Here is a 21,444-nt window from a genome sequence, read left to right as displayed (position 1 = left end):
TTACTAGTTGATTTTATGGTGAAACTTCAACTTCTTCATGGTATTAGAGCAGGTTATGTCACGTGTGAAGCTCAACGGCCACATATATTCTAAGTCACTTTCTTGATGTTATCAATATGTTAGACTTCAAAATTCGTTATACTTATTTTTCTTAAAATAAAATGACCTCACCCACCCTTGATCCCACCCCTTGATTTGTTTTTTCCTGTGCTCTAGAATATTTTATTGTGCTTAATTACAAAACTAATTTGAATCTCATGGTAGTATTCTTCTTCACTTAGAAGTGAGAAGTATTAGGTTCAAATCTTGTGGATGACAAATTCGATACCAAATTAGGCTGCTCATTGTGTGGTTTCGCTGAACTCCCCCTCCCTTAATGTAAAAATATCAATGTACGCAACAAAAAACAAAAACAAAAAATTATAAAACTAATAAGTCAACACCCACCCTTGATTTGTTTATTATTTCAGCTGCTTAATAAAATGGACAAAAATTGTCTGCCCTCCCATTTTCGGTGTTCTCCCGTACCCTCCTGTTTTGTGTGGTCACGGTTAAATCACGTCAACATTTTATATTGTTTTTTTATAAAGATAATAAGACAAAAATAAATAGTAATATACAATGTTGACATAATTTAATTGTGACCACACAAATATAAGAACACGGAGGGCACAAAAGTGGGAGGGCATACAATCATTGCCCTAATAAAATAGACACAAACATCGTGCTTATAGTTGCCTACGTTTAGAATCTTCCATATTATTATTGAAAAAATGAGACTTGGAAAAAATAACGTTATCTGGTCACGCTATTAATATAATTCTCCATGAACTGAAGTCGTTTAATATTGGTCAACATGAGGGTGAAGTCTTTAACTCCTGTTTTGCTCTTAGAAAATGGCGCGTGCTCATCTCTCTCACCCTCGTTTCAATACTCAAATGGCTACTCGAAGCCTATGAGGCAAAACCCACTTGGGAAGATCATCTGCAAGTTGCAACCAGGTAATAACACTAATAAATTTTCCATCTTTTCCTATTTTGTTTTGCATTTTCTGTGTAAAATTTATGTGCTGGGGGTTCTTGGACTGCCATGCATTCAATGGAGTTCTGGGTATTTGTTCAAATTTGGTCAGCTTGTTCTCTTCTGTGTTGGATTTGTGGGCAGTGCACATTTGTTTCACTTGAATTATTTTTTTTTACTGTTTTTTATACTTGATCATAAGCATTTTGATCGGGGAACGCAGGTTGATGTTTAGTTATTTCTGGGATTTTCCCTTGGTCATTTGTTAGTAATTCGAAACCGGAATCTTCAGACTCTTACTGATATCGGATCTGGATTTTGTTCAGTTAGGACTAAAGTTTCAATATAGAGGGAAGGATTGAAAAAAATATAGTGGAGACGTGAATTGGTGGAAAGGAAGTAGAATCGCTTGAATTATCGGGTTTCGAATGGCTGCTGATGAAAATACCGATAAGAGCAGCAGCGTTCGGGTTTTGGATCAGCAGCTTGATCAGCCCATGGATGAAGAGGCTAAAAGGCTGAGGAACATGCACGAGGAAAAGGTATTATCTCACTCCCTCACCCCTATTGAAACTGCGCAAATGTCAGTCCCGAATGGTTTTATTTTTTGACATAGGCAGTCGATTGATTTACATCTGTTATTGATTTTCACTTCTCGTCCTATATGGTTGAAAAGATGTCATTACATGTATTAGCGAACGTATCTGTCTATATCTGACATGGATGTAACATATCTTGAAGCTTTTGTGGTATTTCTGAACTATCTTTGCTCCCGTTGCTGATCACTTTTTTTTTATGCCCTTCAGAAATTTTCAGCATTAGCGCTCGTGCAGGTAGCATTCCAAAGCCTTGGCGTTGTATATGGAGATTTAGGCACATCTCCTTTGTATGTTTTCTACAATACGTTTCCTGATGGAATTGGTGACCCAGAGGATTTGGTTGAAGCTTTATCTGTTATTATCTATTCCCTCACCCTTATTATACTCCTGAAGTACGTTTGTATTGTCTGCAGAGCAAATGACAATGGTGAAGGTAATTGATCTCAATCTATCATACTTATATAAGCTCCTCCCCTCCCTACCTTTCTAATCTTACCATAGGCCTTGAACGCTATGCTCAGATCATTAATCTAAAGCATCTATGTTTGATTGTTGCGACATTAACATTGAGAGCTATAGATGCTGTTATGCTTTGTTCTAATGTAGTGCCAAATGAGGTAAATTTCTCTATTTGATTCTGCGATTTTCAGTTCATGTAAACTTATCCTCCTCATGGTTGCAGGTGGAACGTTTGCTCTCTATTCATTACTCTGTCGATATGTAAAAATAAAGGCTATTCCTAACCAAGACCAAACGGATGAGGCACTCACAACATATAGTCGTTCTAAATTTGGTGAGAAATCATTTGCTGCAAGAACCAGGAGATGGTTGGAGGGAAATACATTTATGCAGAGCACACTACTTATTCTTGTCCTAGTTGGCTCTTCCGCGGTGATTGGGGATGGGATTCTGACTCCAGCCATATCAGGTAACCATCTTCATTGTTGATGTTGTAATATCATTCTTCTGCCTAACTATCCTCATTGGTAATTTGCTTAATTATCTAGTTTTGTTTTATGGGGGTATCCTAACACATTCAACATTCGTAATTAGTTCCTAAAGAAGTAACTTGTAAGGAAGCGTATTGTAATCCCTTGCACCCTGACCAATCTTAATTATGAAACTGTTATCTTCTTCTTTCTAATGGTAAAAGGTACTTCCTTGAATGCATTTTGACCAAGTAAGAACATTGAAATATTCTACACACGTTCTTTGATATTCTTTATCAGTTTTATTGGAAGCTGCTTAACCAGATATATTCTGTTTGCTAAGTACAAGCAACACTTATCGATGCTATATTTTGCAGTTCTGTCAGCGGTTGGGGGGATCAACGTACGCCACTCTGAGATTAGTAATGGTATCTCCATATGCTTGGCATAAAGATACTGTTTCATTTGTTTCATCTTGTATGTTTCTCATCTATCATTTATGCCAAATCTAATCATTGCTACTCTTTTGTTATACAGAGGTAGTCGTGCTTGTTGCTGTTGTTATACTGGTACTTTTGTTTAGTATGCAACCTTATGGTACAGATAAACTTTGTTTCCTGTTTGCACCAATCGTACTCCTTTGGTTTCTCGTAACTGGAGGAATTGGCATGTTCAATATTTGGAAGTATGATAGAAGGATTTTAAAAGCCTTTTCACCTATATATGTACATCGATTTTTTAAGAGGGGAGGAAAAAATGGGTGGACATCCCTTGGAGGTCTTATGCTATCTATAACAGGTAAAATTTCAACATTCCATCCTCTTTTACTTATGAATTTCAAGCAAGTTTGTGACTTAGTCCCTGAAGACTGGTTGTGAACACTCATAGGTACTGAAGCACTTTTTGCTGACTTATCCAATTTCTCAGTTCCATCCATACAACTTGCTTTCACAGTGGTTGTATTTCCTTGCCTTCTATTAGCCTACTGTGGTCAAGCAGCATACCTCGCGAAAAATCCAAATAACGTGTTTGGTGCTTTTTATCATTCCATTCCAGGTTTGTTTAATTTCTTGAACTATAAAATATAACATGAACATTTAGGTTTAGGTGTTTATTGTTTCCATGTTGCCGAAACTGATACCAAGTAAATACTTGTATGGTCAGAATACTGATACAAGATAGCATGTCGCATTTGAAAAACTAGTGTACGGTATTTTCTTCGAAACGTGAACGTGCTATGATACTCAAATTTCACGTAAAGTAGAAATCTATTGTTCAAGGAAACCCTTTAAACTTTACATATATAGTTAGAGTGGCATGAATGTCCTGTATTTATGGTAATGCATTGCCGAAGGATTCTGATTAATCGTTCTTAACTTCTTGTAGACAGCATATATTGGCCCGTGTTTATTGTTGCAACTGGAGCTGCTATCATTGCAAGTCAAGCCGCCATAACTGCAACTTTTTCATTAATCAAGCAGGCAGATGCACTAGGCTGCTTCCCAAGAGTCAAAATTGTGCATACATCAAGGAAATACCGTCACCAGATATATATTCCAGAAATTAATTGGATTGTTATGATCCTGTGCATTGCCGTTACAGCTGGGCTTAAAAATCAAACCAACCTAGGGAATGCCAGTGGTAAGTTAAACCAGACGTCGCTTGTTTTATTGTGCACGTATCTTCCTATGTTAAAACATAACTTCATAGCATTAGTGAATAAAGAATTTTCCTCCTCCATATTATATGCCATCTTCAAATTCTATGAAAATTTTGTATAGCATTAGGAAATCTATGATGGCAGTTAGGATTAAAGGGTAAAATTTTCTCTCCTCAAACTTCTGTTTTGACTGTTACTTGTCGTATCTCATTCCAAGCTTCTTGGTTGAGATTAAGATTGCACCAACTAACATAATCTTACGTGTTGCAACAGGGACGGCAGTTTGTGTAGTCATGTTGGTAACCACATTGCTTATGATTTTTGTCATGATATTAGTGTGGCGCTGCCATTGGATTCTTATCCTGATCTTCACTGGCTCATCATTGGTTGTGGAGGGCACTTACTCTTCTGCTGTACTCCTCAAGGTCAATCAAGGGGGCTGGGTTCCTCTTGTGATCGCAGCAGCCTTCTTTATCATCATGTATGTTTGGCATTATGGTACAGTCAAATGCTACGAGACTGAGATGCACAGTAAGGTTTCAATGGCATGGATTCTTGGACTTGGTCCAAGTTTAGGACTGGTTCGCATACCTGGGATTGGCCTTGTGTACACTGAGCTAGCAAGTGGAGTTCCCCGGATCTTCTCTCACTTTATCACCAACCTACCCGCCATCCATTCTGTTGTTGTCTTTGTCTGCGTGAAGTACCTTCCTGTCATCACAGTCCCAGAAGATGAGCGGTTCCTTATAAAGCGGATTGGAGCCAAGAACTTCCATATGTTTCGTTGTGTTGTAAGGTGTGGTTATAAAGACTACCATAAAAAGGATGATGATTTGGAGAACAAGTTCTTTCACAACCTTTTCATGTTTGTCCAGCTTGAGTCCCTGATGGAGGCGTCACCAAACTCTGATGTACCTAGTTTACTTGGCCAACAAACTAATCAATCAGGAGATGGCCAGTTGAGTGATAGCAGTAATATACATCACTTCAATCAAGTAGACCTGTCAATTGAATCAGTGGACTCGATCGTGACTTACGATTCTCCATTGCATGCAAACAACAGGACCTCCATTCCGGCAAGCAGGCAGGCCGAGGCTGATGAGATAGAATTCTTGAACAACTGTAGAAATGCAGGAGTGGTGCACATACTTGGAAATACAGTCGTAAAAGCTGGGAGGGAATCGAAACTATGGAAGAAGATCGCTATCGACTACCTATATGCATTTCTTAGGAGGGTATGTAGGGAAAACAATGTAATGTTCAACGTTCCTCATGAGAGTCTCTTGGATGTCGGGCAGGTTTTCTATGTGTAGCATCTGTATCAATCTTGTAAACTCTTTTTTTTTTTTTTTCTGGACGAAGAATCTTGTAAACTTTTAACAATTCAATCTTACATATTGTCATCCATTTCAGTTTACTTTAACTGGATCAAAAACCTCCTTCACACCGATATATTTTTTGGCCAATTTTTTCAAAGTAACAAGTTAAATACCTAATTAAGATCTCACATCGGTCATTTAAGTTAATTAACCATTTGCACGCACCGGTTAATACTGATGGCCTTGCTAAAGGTAATCCGGGTCCTGTGGTTTGTGGAGGGGTTTTTTGAGATTCTGCAGGCTATTTTCTTGGTGGTTTCTCCCTAAGCTTGGGGCATCGCACTTCTTTCTATGCGAAGCTCCATGCTGTCATCCTTGCTGTGGAATTGGGTCATGCGCGGGGTTGGCAAAATCTATGGCTTGAAAGTGACTCTTCTAACGTGATATCTTGCTTCGCTTCTAGATCCTTCTCTCCTCCTTGGTCACTCCAGACACGCTAGAACAATTGTATTCTCCGATTGCAAAACATGGTTTTCCGTTGCTCTCATACATTTCGAGAAGGAAATGATGCTACCGACAAATTAGCCAATTTAGGGCTTCTCTCATCTTCACTTGTTTGGCATTCCGCTCCTCCTATAGAGATTCTTCCTCTTCTGCACCCAGATTTCTTGGGCATGCCAGCCTACAAGTTTGTCTCCCCTTCTTGACGTGTGATTTCCCTTTTTTACCTAATCTTTTTGGATTTCCTTTTTCGTTTTGCAGCTTGTCTTGCAGGTTCTTACCTTTTAAGGTTTATAGAGGGGTTTGGGTGTATGTCCACCCAATCTTTTTCTTGTATTTTCTTTTTCAAGAGGGTTATGGTCTATGTCCCCCCCCCCCCCCCCCCGCGCCTTTTTTTTTTCTTTTTTCCTGTAATTTTTTTTTTCAAAAGGGGTAAGGTGTATGTCCCCCCCCTTTTGTATTTCATTTTTCTTGTTCTATGAAGGGTAAGGTTTATGTCCCCCCTAACTAGGTATAACTTCTATGACATCGTTCTTTGATAAGGAAAAGGATTCACAAGGAAGAAAGAATAAATAAACAAATCAAACATCCCTATTGGAAGATTAATCTGAATTTTTCATCACAATTTCATTAAAATTTGAAAGTTGACATAGCAAATTAATTAGATGAAACATAAAGGATTCGATTTTCCCCTACTTGGTAGTTGGTACCCTTAAATTAAAGTTGCTCAAAACGAAACTTAATTTATTAATGTGTCGGAGGCCACAACGCAAAGGGGCACGACGCAAGTTACCCAAATCAAAAAATTATGCCACAAAAGATTATCACGTCCTTTTCCTCAGTTTCCTTAATTTCCTTGATTAATGGCGCCGGTTCCGGATCCTCAAAGAATGACAGATACGGAAGCATCGTCGCAGCAATCGCAGCCACGCTCAACAGCAACGCAGTCATCTTCGTCAACTGACAAAATCAGAGAGAATACACAGTGAACGCAGTGAAGCCAAATATATTCAAAACAAACAGACATACGCGAGCGAAGAAGGCGCATATTGAAAGTATTGTTTGTACGCAGTTGCTGACATAGTCCAGCCCTTGAGTATGGACGTAGTCAAGAATACCCACTGCATGCTATATATATAACACCAATCTGAAGGTAGACTGATATTTGAGCACCTAATGGTTCCAGGAACTTTGATGTTTGCATTTTCTTGATTGGTTTGAATTTAAAGTGTGTGGTCTCTAGGACTCTTAGTTAAAGCTTGGAAATTCATGTTTCTGCCAATGACTTTATAATATACTCTGTATATTAAGGCCAAGGGTTATGTTCCTTCAAGGACTTGGCATCCTGAAGAGCTGGATCTAGAGTTATTGTTGGCCATTGAATTAGATCTAAATAATCTACTAATAAAATTCACAGATCAATCAAACAAAATAAAGAAATCTTATTACAACAAGCATATCGCGATCCATCAATTTAATCACTCATAAAACACAACAAATTAATTTCTTGAAGGAAGAAATTAATCACAAAAGAATTGAAGAACAGCTAACAAATAAATCTTTGTTAGAAGTCATTAATAACTTTCAAATGAAACTTGTTAATGACATCTGTTCAGATATTTCCAATGCCTTTTGGCATCGAAAATAGCTCATTGTTAAACTTCCTTACATCAAGGAGTTTAATGAATCCAAAATCACAACCAAAGCCAGACCCATTCAAATGAGTCAAGAAGTTATGGAATTCTGTAAAAAAGAAATCCAAGAGCTCGCAGGCATCCTTGATTGAAAATGAAAATACAGGTGTTTATTATTTTGCTGGATATGGGATGGAACTGAATGGTGGCTTCTGTTCTTCAGAGAATTCACAGAAGTCTCAGTTATGATGGACGAAACTCCCTTATGAAAGAAGCTTGAGCTTTGGTTTTGTAGAGTTGAATGAGATGATTGAGGCTGGGAATCCTGTTTGCTTGCATATGCCAAAAGTTGTAAAGGCTAGCGAATGATGATGCTTTTTATTGTGGATTCACACCGCTGCTGTTGAAATGATCGATGAATAGTAAAAGTAATTTTACTATTCATGAATAGTTCTTTGACGAAATGATTGCTGCTTTTGGTGATAAAATCATATGGTTGCTACTGTACGATTTACATGGGTAAAATTTAAATGATTACAAATTATTGCATTTTGAAATTCAAATTTCAAATGGATCTTGAGAATCTTGATAATCGGCCCACTTGACTGGCTAAGACGAAGTGTCTGATGAGTTGGAACTTGTTTCTTCTTCTTCATTGTGCAGCAAAGCACACATTGCTTTTTACAATCATAGAACATTTCATAGGAACACCTAGTAATGTCACCTCCAGGATCCATGATCAACTCAGCAATCTGAGATGTCCTACTTTAAGCGACTTTAGATGGTACAAAGATGTGTTCATGTCTAGAGTCATGCTCAGAGAAGACAGTAATCAACCATTTTGGAAAGAAAAATTTATAAACGGATTACCAAATCTTTTTGCACACAAAATTAGAAGTGTCTTAGTTAACGAAGAAGGTATCATACCATATCATACCCTTACTTATGGAAATATAATTAATATTATCCAGAAGGAAGGTTTGAAAATGTGTATCGATATGAAAATTTCAAAACAAGTTAACAAAAACAAATCCATAGCCAAGGTATGAGCTAGGAACATTCTGTGAACAATATGGATTACCTCATATTGCTCCCTCCAACAAAAAGAGAAAATCACGAGTCTATCATAAGTACTCCAATAAATACTCAGGTAGACATTATCCCAAATACAGATCCAAAAATAAACATTTTGAAACCAACAAGTTTTATGAAAAACCCAAAAATAACAAGTGAAAGAGGAAACCCTTTGGAAAAATCCACTCCAAAAATCCAAAACAAAAAGGAAATTGCTACAAGTGTGGCAAATATGGCCATTATGCCAATGAATGCCATGTCAAAAAGACAATCAATCAATTGAAGATCTCTGAGGAAGAGAAACAGCTGCTTCTGCCATAAGCTTGTCTGCTAATTCTTTAAGTTGTGAGGATTTCTCTTTTTTCTTTGAACTTGTTGTCTTGGATGATTTGGATGATTTAGTCTTTCCTTTGAGAGAGGATGAAGGACTAATGTCTAATAAGGATTGTGTTTGTTCGGGAATTTCTGGCAATGCCTTTGTTGTTGGTGGAGATACCATTGGGACAGGAATAATGTGAAATTATGATGAAACCAAGTTGATGATTTTTTGATAGTCGAATTTAACCCACCTAGAACGGTAGACTTCACCTGTTTCAATTTTGTAATTCCATTTCATGATCCAAAGGACCTTGTATTTTTCCATGAACAACGGTAGAAGTGAAATTCTATCGTCGAAACAGCTGCGATCAAATCTTTTCTAGAAACCATTTGATAAAACTTGCATGAGATCATCTGGCAGTAAACTGGTTGTTGGGTCGTGAGTAGACCACTATTTTGGAAACCATGCTGGAAAATTTAGCATGAAACTTTTATCAAAAGTTATGAACCATGAATGACTAAAGTCTGTTGTTTGATGAAGGAAAATGTTGGTCTAGGCTTGAATGTAATCAAAATAATTCATAAAAGGGAGACCTAAAATGACTAGATCATAAATGTTTTTGATTTAAAAAAATGAGGTTTTAAAACAAATATCATTTTGGCAGACATGCGCTTTTGGAATCTCAAAATTTAATTGCATTGGTGACTGGTTAGCAGCACTAAATATTTCTTTTGACTTATGAAAGTACTTAGTAAGAATCAACCCTTCTTGAATACAATTCAAGTCTGCGCCCGAATCTATCAAAGCAATAGTTTCAAAATGAAAGTCGTCAATTATTATTTTGATTTTAGAATACCATTTAAAGTCGTCAATTATTATTTTGATTTTAGAATACCATTTCTGAAGGTGGAAGCTTACCGTCTATTGACAATGGTAGAAATTATGAGGACAACAATCAAGATTACAGTCATTATGATCATTAGGCTTACAGATATTATACCAAAGGCTATAAACAGAAAGGAAAAATTGAACAAACGATTGATCGGTATTTACCTTGAATTTGAAATACTCAATGAATTGACTGGGAGTAAGAGATTTATGCCAATTAAAATCAGATGTGATAAAAATATTCTTCATAATGAAAATAGTGTTCTATGATAAAAATAGGTATTCCTTCTTCATCTTTTTTAACAGCATTTTTTATTTCATTTCTGGATTGTTCTGTGAGATGTTTCTCTCACCAGGAATTGAGCATTCCTATAAATCCAGTGACCAAAAGGTCGACAACTTGTGATTGGCTGAGATTATGATTGGTAATATAGCTATTAGCAACCATAGAGATATGTTGCAGTTTATTGAGAATTTCTTGTTTTGACAAACCATCTATATTCCATTCATAGAGTTTATCAGAGGAGACTCAGAATTGGTTTAGAATGTTTCTTTCCTCAAACTGAATATCCGGATATGTTGGTCTGGGATACCAATTTTTGGTAAGGGATGTTGGGTTGACACGTTTATTGGTAATCCTTTTAAGTTCAAGATTTTGAAAAGCTTGTTCAACTTTTCGGATGGAATCTGAATCAGTTTCTAACTCAGAGAATGATGAAGATACTTCTTATTAGGAATCACTAGGGTGTTTTAAGACATGATCTGTCTTTTCTTGTTTTAATTCTGATAACATTTGATCAATTTTTTGACTTGTGGAAGTTGTTTTCAAGGTTATCGCCTTTGAAGAAGATTCTAGAAAATTAACCAGGGATTTTTCCCTGATTATGGATTTTGGCTGGGAAAGTTTATCAATTTTTGTTTCAATTTTATCTAATTGTTTTCCTATGATATGAAGACTCTGATTGGTGAAACCTAATTTTTTTTCTTTGATTTTATTAACTTCACGTTGGAGGTTTTTTATTGTGATTTCTTTCTTCATCTTATTGAACCTTTCCAAGGTTGTGCTAAGAGAGATTTTTGGAGTTGGTTGAGGTTGGCTAGTGCCAGGTTCTTCAAAAGAAACTACTTTCTTTAGTTTCTTAAGATAGAAAGATTTAAGTTCAAGGTCATCTACTTTACTTATTAGTTCTATAAGAATATCCTCTTATTCTTCTTGTTTGTTGAGAACTGAAATTTTGTTACAGCAAGCATTAGTAAAGAATTAATCAATGATTTGATTAATATCAAGCTAAAGTCAGTCAAAACGACCTCTCAAGTCATACATCCTAGCTACCAACCTCATACCCAGGATCAAGGAGAACAAACTTCTCCAACAGAATCTGATTTCGAAGCAGGTCAGATTAATCATCAACTTTTAGTTTTAAATAAACCTTTTAAAAGAAACAAAAAAACGTCTCAGTGCTGATATTGAGGCTGAAGAGAATATTCCAAGAAGGAATGTTTTCAGAAATAAATACACTCAAAAAGATTTGATAAAGAAACTTTCTCAAGCAGTTATTTTTTCAAAATTTGATATGAAATCAGGTTTTTGGCAAATTCAAATTCATGAAAATGATAAATACAAAACAGCTTTTATAGCACCTTTTGGACATTATGAATGGAATGTAATGCCTTTCGGCTTAAAGAATGCTCCAAGTGAATTTCAAAATATTATGAATGAGATTTTTAATCAATACAGTCATTTTTCAATTGTTTATATTGATGATGTTCTTATACTCAAAATCAATAAATGAACACTGGAAACATTTGCATTTGTTTCCTAGGATAATTAAGTCCAATGGATTAGTAGTTTCTGCATCTAAGATTAAGTTGTTTCAGACCAACATTAGATTTTTAGGATATAATATTCATAAGTCAACCATCCAACCCATTGATAGAGTCATCCAATTTGCTAATAAATTTCCTGATCAGATTACTGATAAAACTCAACTTCAAAGATTCCTTGGGTCACTAAATTATGTATCTGAATTCTATCCTCATCTTCGTCAACAATGTAAACCATTATTTGATCATCTCAAAGATAATCCTCCAGCATGGTCTACCATTCATACATCCATTGTCAAACAAATCATATATATATATGCCCTGTATGCAAAGGGATTTTCATTTTTTTTCAAAAAATAGGGATTAGGTGTGGGGTCCACTCTACATCGAACTTTAACGATCCGAACCGTCTATTTTGTAAGTCTCGTTTCATAGATCATTCTTACAAAATTCAATTCAATCTGAAACCATTTGCCTATTTAATTATCAAGATAAAATTTTATTGTTTCTTATATAACAAAGTATTCGTTAATTTATTTGAATTCAATTAGATGTCTTAAACATTTCCGATTTGGTTAATACTTTGCAAGGACTATATGATGTGCAACTTGAAAAATACACGGTTCAGATCGTTAAAGTTTGATGTGGTGTGGACTCCACAATTAATTTCCATTTTTATAAAAAAAATAAAAATTTCTTCCCTTAAAGGTTTCCTATATATATAGTAACAATTAAGACTATAGTCATTATGATGAGGAAGTGTGCAGATATCAAACCATAGTAACAATCAAGACTACAGTCATTATGATGATGAGGTGTGCAGATATCAAACCAAAGGCCATAAACACAAAGAAAGAATTGAACAAATAATTGATCGGTGTTTACCTTGAACTTGAGAAACTCAATGAATTGTCTAGGAGTAAGTGAATCAAAGTCAATGGTGGTGAAAATATTCTTCATAATGAAAATAATAAATTAAAATTAATGATGCAGATATATTTGAAAATAAGTTTTATTGAAAACTTAACTTGAAACTTACAATTTTGTCTATTGACAGTTGATAAAAGAAACAATGGAGCTCGCAGGCATCCTTAATGATGAAATTAAAATACAAGTGTTTACAATTTTTGACTGGGTTATTCTGGACTAAATATTGTTTCTGTTTTGGTATAAGAATGCATAAAAGTTTCAGTCTTTGGATAATGTCCCCCCTGGAATGAAGCTTGAGTTTTGTTTTATAAAATTGGATAAGATGATTGAGGCCGGGAATTGCGCTTGCTTGCATGTGCTAAAAGCTGTAAAGGCTGGGGAATGATGATGTTTTTAATGTAGAATCACGCTGTTACTGTTGAAATGATGGATGAATAGTAAAAGTGATTTTACTATTCATGAATAATGATATGTCTGGAATGATTGTTGATAATTGTTACTGCTTTCGGTGCTGGAGCTGACACATTTCCTATTGGAATTACATGCTAGAAACTATTTGTTCACATGGGTAGGTTGATTTACAAATCAAACGGGTCCTGGGAATCTTGATAATCGACTCACTTGGCTTTTTGGCTAGATGAATATGATGGTTGTTGAGAAGATGCATCCAAAAAGTTTGATTCTGAACCTTTGTCATGGAGCAAAGCTGCTTCAGCCATTAGCTGTTAGGCTAAATCTTTGAGCTGGGAAGATTTTTCTTTCTTCTTCAAGCTTGTTGATTTGGAAGATTTGGTAGTTCTTTTGAGAGATGAGGATGGACTAATGTCTGATAAAGATTGTTCTGGAATAATTGGCAACGCCATTTTTGGTTGTACTGGAATAGCTTGAGTGGATGATGCCGGAATGGCTTAGACTGGAGTGACGGGAAATTCTGAGAGGACCAGATTAATGATCTTCTGATGGTTGAATTTATCCCACCACTTGACTGTTCTTTGTCTATAGACTTCACCTGTTTCAACTTCATAATTCCACTTCATTATCCGTGGAACTTTGTATTTGGCCATGAACAATGGTAAAAGTGTAATCTTGTAGTTGAATCTGCTTCTATCGAATTTCTGTTGGAAACCATTTGAAATGACTGTCATGAGATCTTCTAGTAGCAGGCTGGCTGTTGGATCATAAACTGACCACCATTTGGGAAACCATGCTAGGAAATTGAGTCTGAAAGTTTTGTCAAAATTGATAAACCATGAATGACTAAAGTCTTTTGTTTAATGGAGAAAAATGTTAGTCCATGCTTGGATATAATCAAAGTAATTATAATGGTTATTAGGAATTAGAACATGCTGGGTATGAAGGGGTTTAGTCTGATAAAGATGGAGTTCCCATTCGGATTCAGTTAAAAACTTTCTAATGTAAAAAGAATGATAAAGGATTTTGTTTTCATGGGTTTTGCTGTAAAGAGTTTTAATTGAAATTGATTCAGTCTCACTGAGAATGGCTTGATAATATTTAAGGGTCTTATAAGACTCAGTTGGCTAGTAATGAAAATTAGGAGGGAAAACTGTTTTGGCTATTTTTTCTAGTGCTTGTTCTTGATGAATATTGAAAGGAATACTGAATAGATACTCTTTTGGGGTTTTATTGACATATGAGGATGTTTTAGTATAACTAGTTGATTGGGATGATGAAAATGGCTGGGTTGAAATTCAATATAGGTCATATTGACTGACTAATGCCATTTGATAATTGGGACGTGGGGTTTGGTAGTTTGGTCGGAAATTTCCTATGGTGGAACCTAAGGGAGTGAATCTATTGGTAATGGCTAAGGCCGATGAAGAATCTGGGCTTGATTTTTGTGTTAATGGTGGTGGTGATGTGGTTGGAAGCCTTCGCTAGCTATTGCTTTTTTCTGTCATTCTTTCCCTGCAAAAATTCTCTTGTTAGGAAATCAGGGATGCAATTTTGGCTGCCTTTAATGTATTCAATGTCAAAATCAAAAATACTTAATATGGATTGCCATCGTGCTAAAATCTGTTTTGATGCAATGTTTTGAACATCTTTTTGTAAAACATGTTTTGCAGACTTGCAATCGACTCTAATTAAAAACTTTTGATTTAATAAATCATCTTGAAATTTGTTAATGCATAGTACTATAGATAATATCTCTTTCTTAATAGTACTATAATTACTTTGTGCAGAGTTCCATACTCCTGAATGGAAATGAACAATTTGTTCAGAAGATCCAGAAGAAATTGACTGTTTGAGGATACCTTCATAACCAATGTCAGATGCATCAGTTTCAACTATTTTGAATGAGTTGGGAGTTGGAATGCCAAGGCATGGCAAAGTCTTGACATGTGATTTAATTTGTTCGACAATAGAAGTATGAATGGTAGACCGTGCTAGAGGATTATCTTTGATACGATCAAATAATGGTTTGCATTGCTGATGAATATGAGGATAAAATTCAAAAACATAACTCAAAGAACCTAAAAATCTATGTAATTGGGGTTTGTCAATAATTTCATCAGGAAATTTATCTGCAAATTAAATTACTCTATATATTGTTGAATGGTTGACTAATGGATATTGTATCCAAAAAATCTAATATTAGTTTGAAACAATTTAATCTTTGATGCAGAAACAACTAATCCATTAAACTTAATGATTCTAGCAAACAAATGCAAATGGTTCCAATGTTCATCTATTGACTTTGAATAAATAAGAACATCATCAATATAAACAATTGAAAAATGGCTGTATTGATTAAAAATCTCATTCATAATATTTTGAAATTCACTTGGAGCATTTTTTAGGCCGAAAGGCATTACATTCCATTCATAATGTCCAAAAGGAGTTACAAAAGTTGTTTTGTATTTATCATTTTCATGAACCTGAATTTGCCAAAAGCCTAATTTCATATCAAATTTTTAAAAAATAACTGCTTGAGAAAGTCTCTTTATCAAATCTCTTTTGTTGGGGATTGGATATCGAATCCATTCCAAAACTTCATTCAATGGTTTGTAGTTAATAACTAATCTGGGAGTTCCTCTTTCTAATTTTGCGTTCTTTTGAACATAAAATGCAGGGCATGACCATGGAGACTTGTTTTTCCTAATGATACCTTTATTAAGAAGCTCGTGGATTTCTTTTTTTACAGAATTCCATAACTTTTTAACTCATTTGGATGGGTCTGGCTTTGGTTAGGATTTTTTATTCATTAAACTCCTTGATATAAGGAAGTTTAACAATGTATTGTTTTCGGTGCCAAAAGGTGTTTGGAATATCTGAACATATATCATTAACAAGTTTCATTTGAAAATTATTAATGTTTTCTAACAAAGACTTATTTGTTAGCTATTCTTCAATCCTTTTGTGATTAATTTCTTCTTTTAAGAAATTAATTTGTTGTGTTTTATGATTGATTAAATTTGTGGATCGCGATATGCTATCCTTTTGGAGATGTTTTAAGTTTCTGAGATCTGTTTTCTTGCAGAACTCAAATGTGACTTTCTATCCTAAGACTTGGGTGGTAATCATATTATGATGAACCTTAAAAGGATATATGAGTATAAAAGGGAGACCTAAAATGACTGGATTAGAAATGTTCTTGATTAAAACAAATGAGGTTTTGAAACAAATATCATTTTGGCAAACATGCGCTTTCGGAATCTCAAAATTTAGTTGCATTGGTGATTGGTTTGCAGCACTAAGTATTTCCTTTGACTTATAAAAGTACTTAGTAGGAATTAACATTCTTGAATACAATTCAAGTCTGCGCCCGAATCAATCAAAGCAATGGTTTCGAAATGAAAATCATCAATTATTATTTTGATTTTAGAATATCATTTTATGGATTCTTATCTTGTCTAAAAGACCTTAAGATTAAATCTTTTTCTTCATACTTGGAGTTTGAATTATGACTTGAAGAAGAATCATCATGTTCTCCGTTATTGTTATTTACAAGTGTTTGGGTATGAACTCTACTGAGATATGTACGAATTTCTAGGTTTTTGGACTTTAAAAACCTAATTTTGTGTTTGATTTTATTAACTTCACGTTGAAGGTCTTTGATTGTAATTTCTTTCTTTGTCTTATTGAACCTTTTCAAGGTTGTGCTAAGAGAGATTTTTGGAGTTGGTTGGGGTTTGCTAGTGCCAGATTCATTCTTTAGTTTCTTAAGATAGAAAGATTTAAATTCAAAGTCATCGACTTTACTTATTAATTCGATAAGAAGATCATCTTGTTCTTCTTGCTTATTAAGGACTGAAATTTTGTTACAACAAGCATCAGTATATCCTAGCTTGATGTCGGGAGATGAAAGATTGGTTGAGAAACTATTATCAGAGGAGGATAATTCCAAATCATCTTCTAATTGACTTTGGTCTGTGTCCTTAAGATCTAAGACTTGGATTAACTGAAGTTTCTCTTCTTCAGAGATCTTTAATTGATTGATTGTTTTTATAACACGGCATTCATTGGCATAATGGTCATATTTGCCACATTTGTAGCAATTTCCTTTTTGTTTTGGATTTTTTGAGTGGATTTTTCCAGAGGGTTTTCTCTTCCACTTGTTGGATTTGGGTTTTTCATAGAATTTATTGGTTTCAAAATGTTTATTCTTGGATTTGTATTTGTTGGATTTGGGGTATTGTCTACTTGAGAACTTATTGGAGTACTTGTGATAGACTTAAGATTTTTTTTCTTTTTGTTGGAGGGAGCAATAGGAGGTAATCCGTATTGTTTACAAAATGTTCCTAACTCATACTTGGCTATGGATTTGTCCTTATTAATTTGTTTTGAAATTTTCATATCGATACACATTTTCAATCCTTCCTTCTGGATAATATTAATTATATTTCCATAAGTAAGGATATGATATGGTATGATACCTTCTTCATTTACTAAGACACTTCTAATTTTGTGTGCAAAAAGATTTGGTAATCCATTTATAAATTTTTCTTTCCAAAATGGTTGATTACGGTATTCTCTAAGCATGACTCTAGACATGAACACATCTTTGTACCATCTAAAGTCGCTTAGAGTAGGACATCTCAGATTGTTGAGTTGATCATGAATTCTGGAAGTGACATTACTAGGTGTTCCTATAAAATGTTCTATGATTGTAAAAAGCAATGTGTTAACTGCATCTGGGACATCTTGTCCAATATGTTCATCAAAAATAGGTGTTCATTCTTCATCTTGTTTAACAACATTTTTTATTTCATTTTTGGATTGTTCAGTGAAATGTTTCTCCCACCAGGAATGGAGCATTCCTGTAAATCCAGTGACCAAAAGGTCGACAACTTGTGATTGACTGAGATTATGATTGGTAATATAGCTATTAGCAACCATAGAGATATGTTGGAGTTTATTGAGAAGTTCTTGTTCTGACAAACCATCTATATTTCATTCATAGAGTTTATCAGAGGAGATTGAGAATTGGTTTAGAATGTTTCTTTCCTCAAACTGAATAGCCGAATGTGTAGGCCTGGGATACCAATTTTTGGTAAGGGATGATGAGTTGACAGGCTTATTGGTAATCCTTTTAAGTTCAAGATTATGAAAAGTTTGTTCAACTTTTCGGATGGAATCTGAATCAGTTTCTGACTCAGAGAATGATGAAGATACTTCTGATTGGGAATCAGTAAGTGTTTTAAGACATGAACTATCTTTTCTTGTTTTAATTCCGATAACATTTGATCAATTTTTTGACTTGTGGAAGTTGTTTTCAAGGCTATTGCCTTTAAAGAAGATTCTGGGAAATTAACCAGGGTTTTTCCCTGATTATGGATTTTGATTAGGAAAGTTTGTCAATTTTTGTTTCAAATTTATCTAATTGTTTTCCTATGGTATGAAGACTTTGATTGGTGAAATTATTTTGTTCAATGACTGATTTTACTCCTGCATCTTCCTTGGGAAGTTTAAAAGAAGTAGCTGGGATTTGCGTATTGGCAATTGTGATTAGAATTGTTTCTTGTGGAGGATGACTGGAGGAGACAATAGTCTTGTCTTCTTTAAGCCAATTTTCTTTGGTTATTGCCTCTGATTTCTTTTCAGACTCGTAATACTTTTCAACATAATCAAAGAAAAATGCTTCAAATCTGTGGGTTTCCATGAAATTAATCCATTTATGGTAAATTTCCAATTTTTCATCTTGATTATATTTATTTCTGAAAATATTCTTTCTGGGAATATTCTTTTCAACCTCAATATCATCATTGAGATGTTTCTTGTTTCTTTTGAAAGGTTTATTTAAAATTAAAAGTTGATGGTTAGTCTGACCTACTTCGAAATCAGATTCTGTTTGAGAAGTTTGTTCTCCTTGATCCTGGGTATGAGGTTGGTACCTAGGATGTGTGACTTGAGAAGTTGTTTCAACTAACTTTAGCTTGATGTTAATTAAGTCATTAATTAACTCTTGCTAAGTGACAGATGAACTGGTTTCTACTGATTTTAATTTCTTATTAGCTAATGAATTGATTAACTCTTGATCTTGACTCATCCTATCATTTGGCATGGATCCAACAAAAGAATTTCTGCTAGGAGCAAATGATTTGTGCGAATGGGTAAACTCACATTATTTTCTGGTCAAAATTGATTTTGACAGTTCCGTCAAAATATTGTTCTATGTTGTCTAAATTGACTAGACTGTTTTGGATGGCTATTGGCTTGCTTTCATTAATCAAACACCAATCTGAAGGTAGACTGATATTTGACCAACTAGACTGTTCTGGGAACTTTAATATTTGCATTTTCTTCGTTGGTTTGGATTAAGAGTGTATGGTCTCTATGACTCTTAGTTAAAGCTTGAAAATTCATGTTTGTACCAGTGACTTTGTAGTACACTAGGTATATTAATGCCAATGGTTGTGTTTCTTTAAGGACTTGATATCCTGAAGTTCTGATATTTAAAGTGAGTGCTTTCAGCATATATGGATCTGAAAGACTTATGGTGAGATCGAAAGACTTATGGTGAGATTTGGGAAACAATCAAAATGGATAGGTCCATTATAAAGACTGGATTCGATCATTCCAAGTATGCTATCACTAAAGTTAGTGAATCTAGCATCTCGGAGACACAACAAAATAGAGGTATTAAGGCCTCTACGTGTTAGTGGTTTTACCGCTATTTGAACTTAGCCAATATGGATGTAATTATGACCACCTTTTCTATGTGTTTTAATCTGTTCTGAAGAGAACAATTGGCAAGTTTCATGTTCTGTACTAAGACCATAAGCTTTTTCTACAGTTTTAATATGGTGTTCACTTCTAAATGAGGCTACTGATCATTTCTTTTTGTAAATATTTTTACTGGAAACTCTAGGGATATTCCAATCTCCAAAGTCTACACTATCATCAGTTTGAAAATCAAGTTTTTGTTCTTCATGAACAATGTCTGGTATCTCACCTAGACTGGATTTAGAACTAGTGTTGGCCATTGAATTAGATCTAAATAATCTACTCATAAAGTTCACAAATCAAGCAATCAAAATACAAAAAACTTATATTGATTCACCTTCCTCGCGTATCTGCTAAACTCTTTCCCCGCTCATGTGATCCGTTCATGCCTCTCCAGGAACTTATTGTTTGGAGCACGCCTTATTGTTTGGTTGGGGAGTAGAACAAACAACTTAAAGGACTGACAGATAAGTTAGATCGTAAATCGAAAGACTAAAAAATGAACCTGACTTGCAGATTAAGAAGATGCTAATTCAATTACCACTCACTTGGCTCTGATATCAAATGGGGGCGGAAGCTTACCTTCTATTGAAGATGGAAGAAAATATGAGGACAACAATCAAGACTATAGTCATTATGATGAGGAGGTGTGCAGATATCAAACCAAAGGCCATAAACACAAAGAAAGAATTAAACAAATGATTGATCGGTGTTTACCTTGAACTTGAGAAACTCAATGAATTGTCTAGGAGTAAGAGAATCAAAGTCAATGGTGGTGAAAATATTCTTCATAATGAAAATAATAAATTAAAATTAATGATGCAGATATATTTGAAAATAAGTTTTATTGAAAACTTAACTTGAAACTTGCAATTTTGTTTATTAACAGTTGATAAAAGAAACAATGGAGCTCGCATGCATCCTTGATGATGAAATTGTATATATAGTAAACTGTCGATTTACCCCCTGAACTTTCACCTAACTTTCGATTTCCCCCCTGAACTTTTCTATTGGAAAATTAAGGACTCAAACTAATCTTTTTAGCCGATTTGCCCCCTACTGTTAGTTTTTCATATATTTCATCCATATTTCTGTTAAGTGAGACCATGTGCACAACATGTCAACATGTGAGGGTAGTTAAATCATTTCACTCTTAAAAATGATTATAAAACTGAATATAAATAAATAAATATATAAACTTTCCCTCTATTTTTTCCTGCTAATTCCTATCCTCAATTTTATTTTCCCGTCTCATTCCTATGCATGAGAAATGATATATGTTGTTATTGTCTTCATAAGTAGCTAAGTTAGTCTTTTTCTTGAAGCATGCACTACCATTTTTATTTTCTCTAACAAATTAATAATTTGACAAATGTTCACGGAGTTATTGTCTCCAAAGCAGTGTATTAATATAAGAAACATGTTCATAATACTCAAAAAAAATGCTCAAGATAATTACATATTTTTCATAATGTCGTAATAATCTCAATACAATTCCACAAAATGATCCTTAAGAAGTTGGAAAACATAAGAGATTTTACCATCCATAAGGTATATAACCC

At 34.6% G+C, this 21,444-nt stretch overlaps 1 protein-coding gene across 1 annotated transcript; it reads left to right on the top strand.

The window, feature by feature from the left end:
* The first annotated feature begins 1,442 nt into the window (after positions 1 to 1,442).
* On the top strand, positions 1,443 to 5,554 carry LOC137729688 (potassium transporter 10-like). Its single transcript, XM_068468693.1, has 8 exons — positions 1,443 to 1,562; positions 1,827 to 2,052; positions 2,302 to 2,547; positions 2,926 to 2,976; positions 3,086 to 3,346; positions 3,437 to 3,604; positions 3,935 to 4,189; positions 4,482 to 5,554. Exons 1-8 carry the CDS (start codon positions 1,449 to 1,451, stop codon positions 5,519 to 5,521), a joined length of 2,361 nt encoding a protein of 786 aa, XP_068324794.1. The 5' UTR covers positions 1,443 to 1,448; the 3' UTR covers positions 5,522 to 5,554.
* Positions 5,555 to 21,444: the final 15,890 nt, after the last annotated feature.

The sequence above is a fragment of the Pyrus communis genome, chromosome 3 (assembly GCF_963583255.1).
Source record: "Pyrus communis chromosome 3, drPyrComm1.1, whole genome shotgun sequence".
Classification (NCBI taxonomy): Eukaryota; Viridiplantae; Streptophyta; class Magnoliopsida; order Rosales; family Rosaceae; genus Pyrus; species Pyrus communis.
This window is presented reverse-complemented; position numbering and strand designations above follow the sequence as displayed.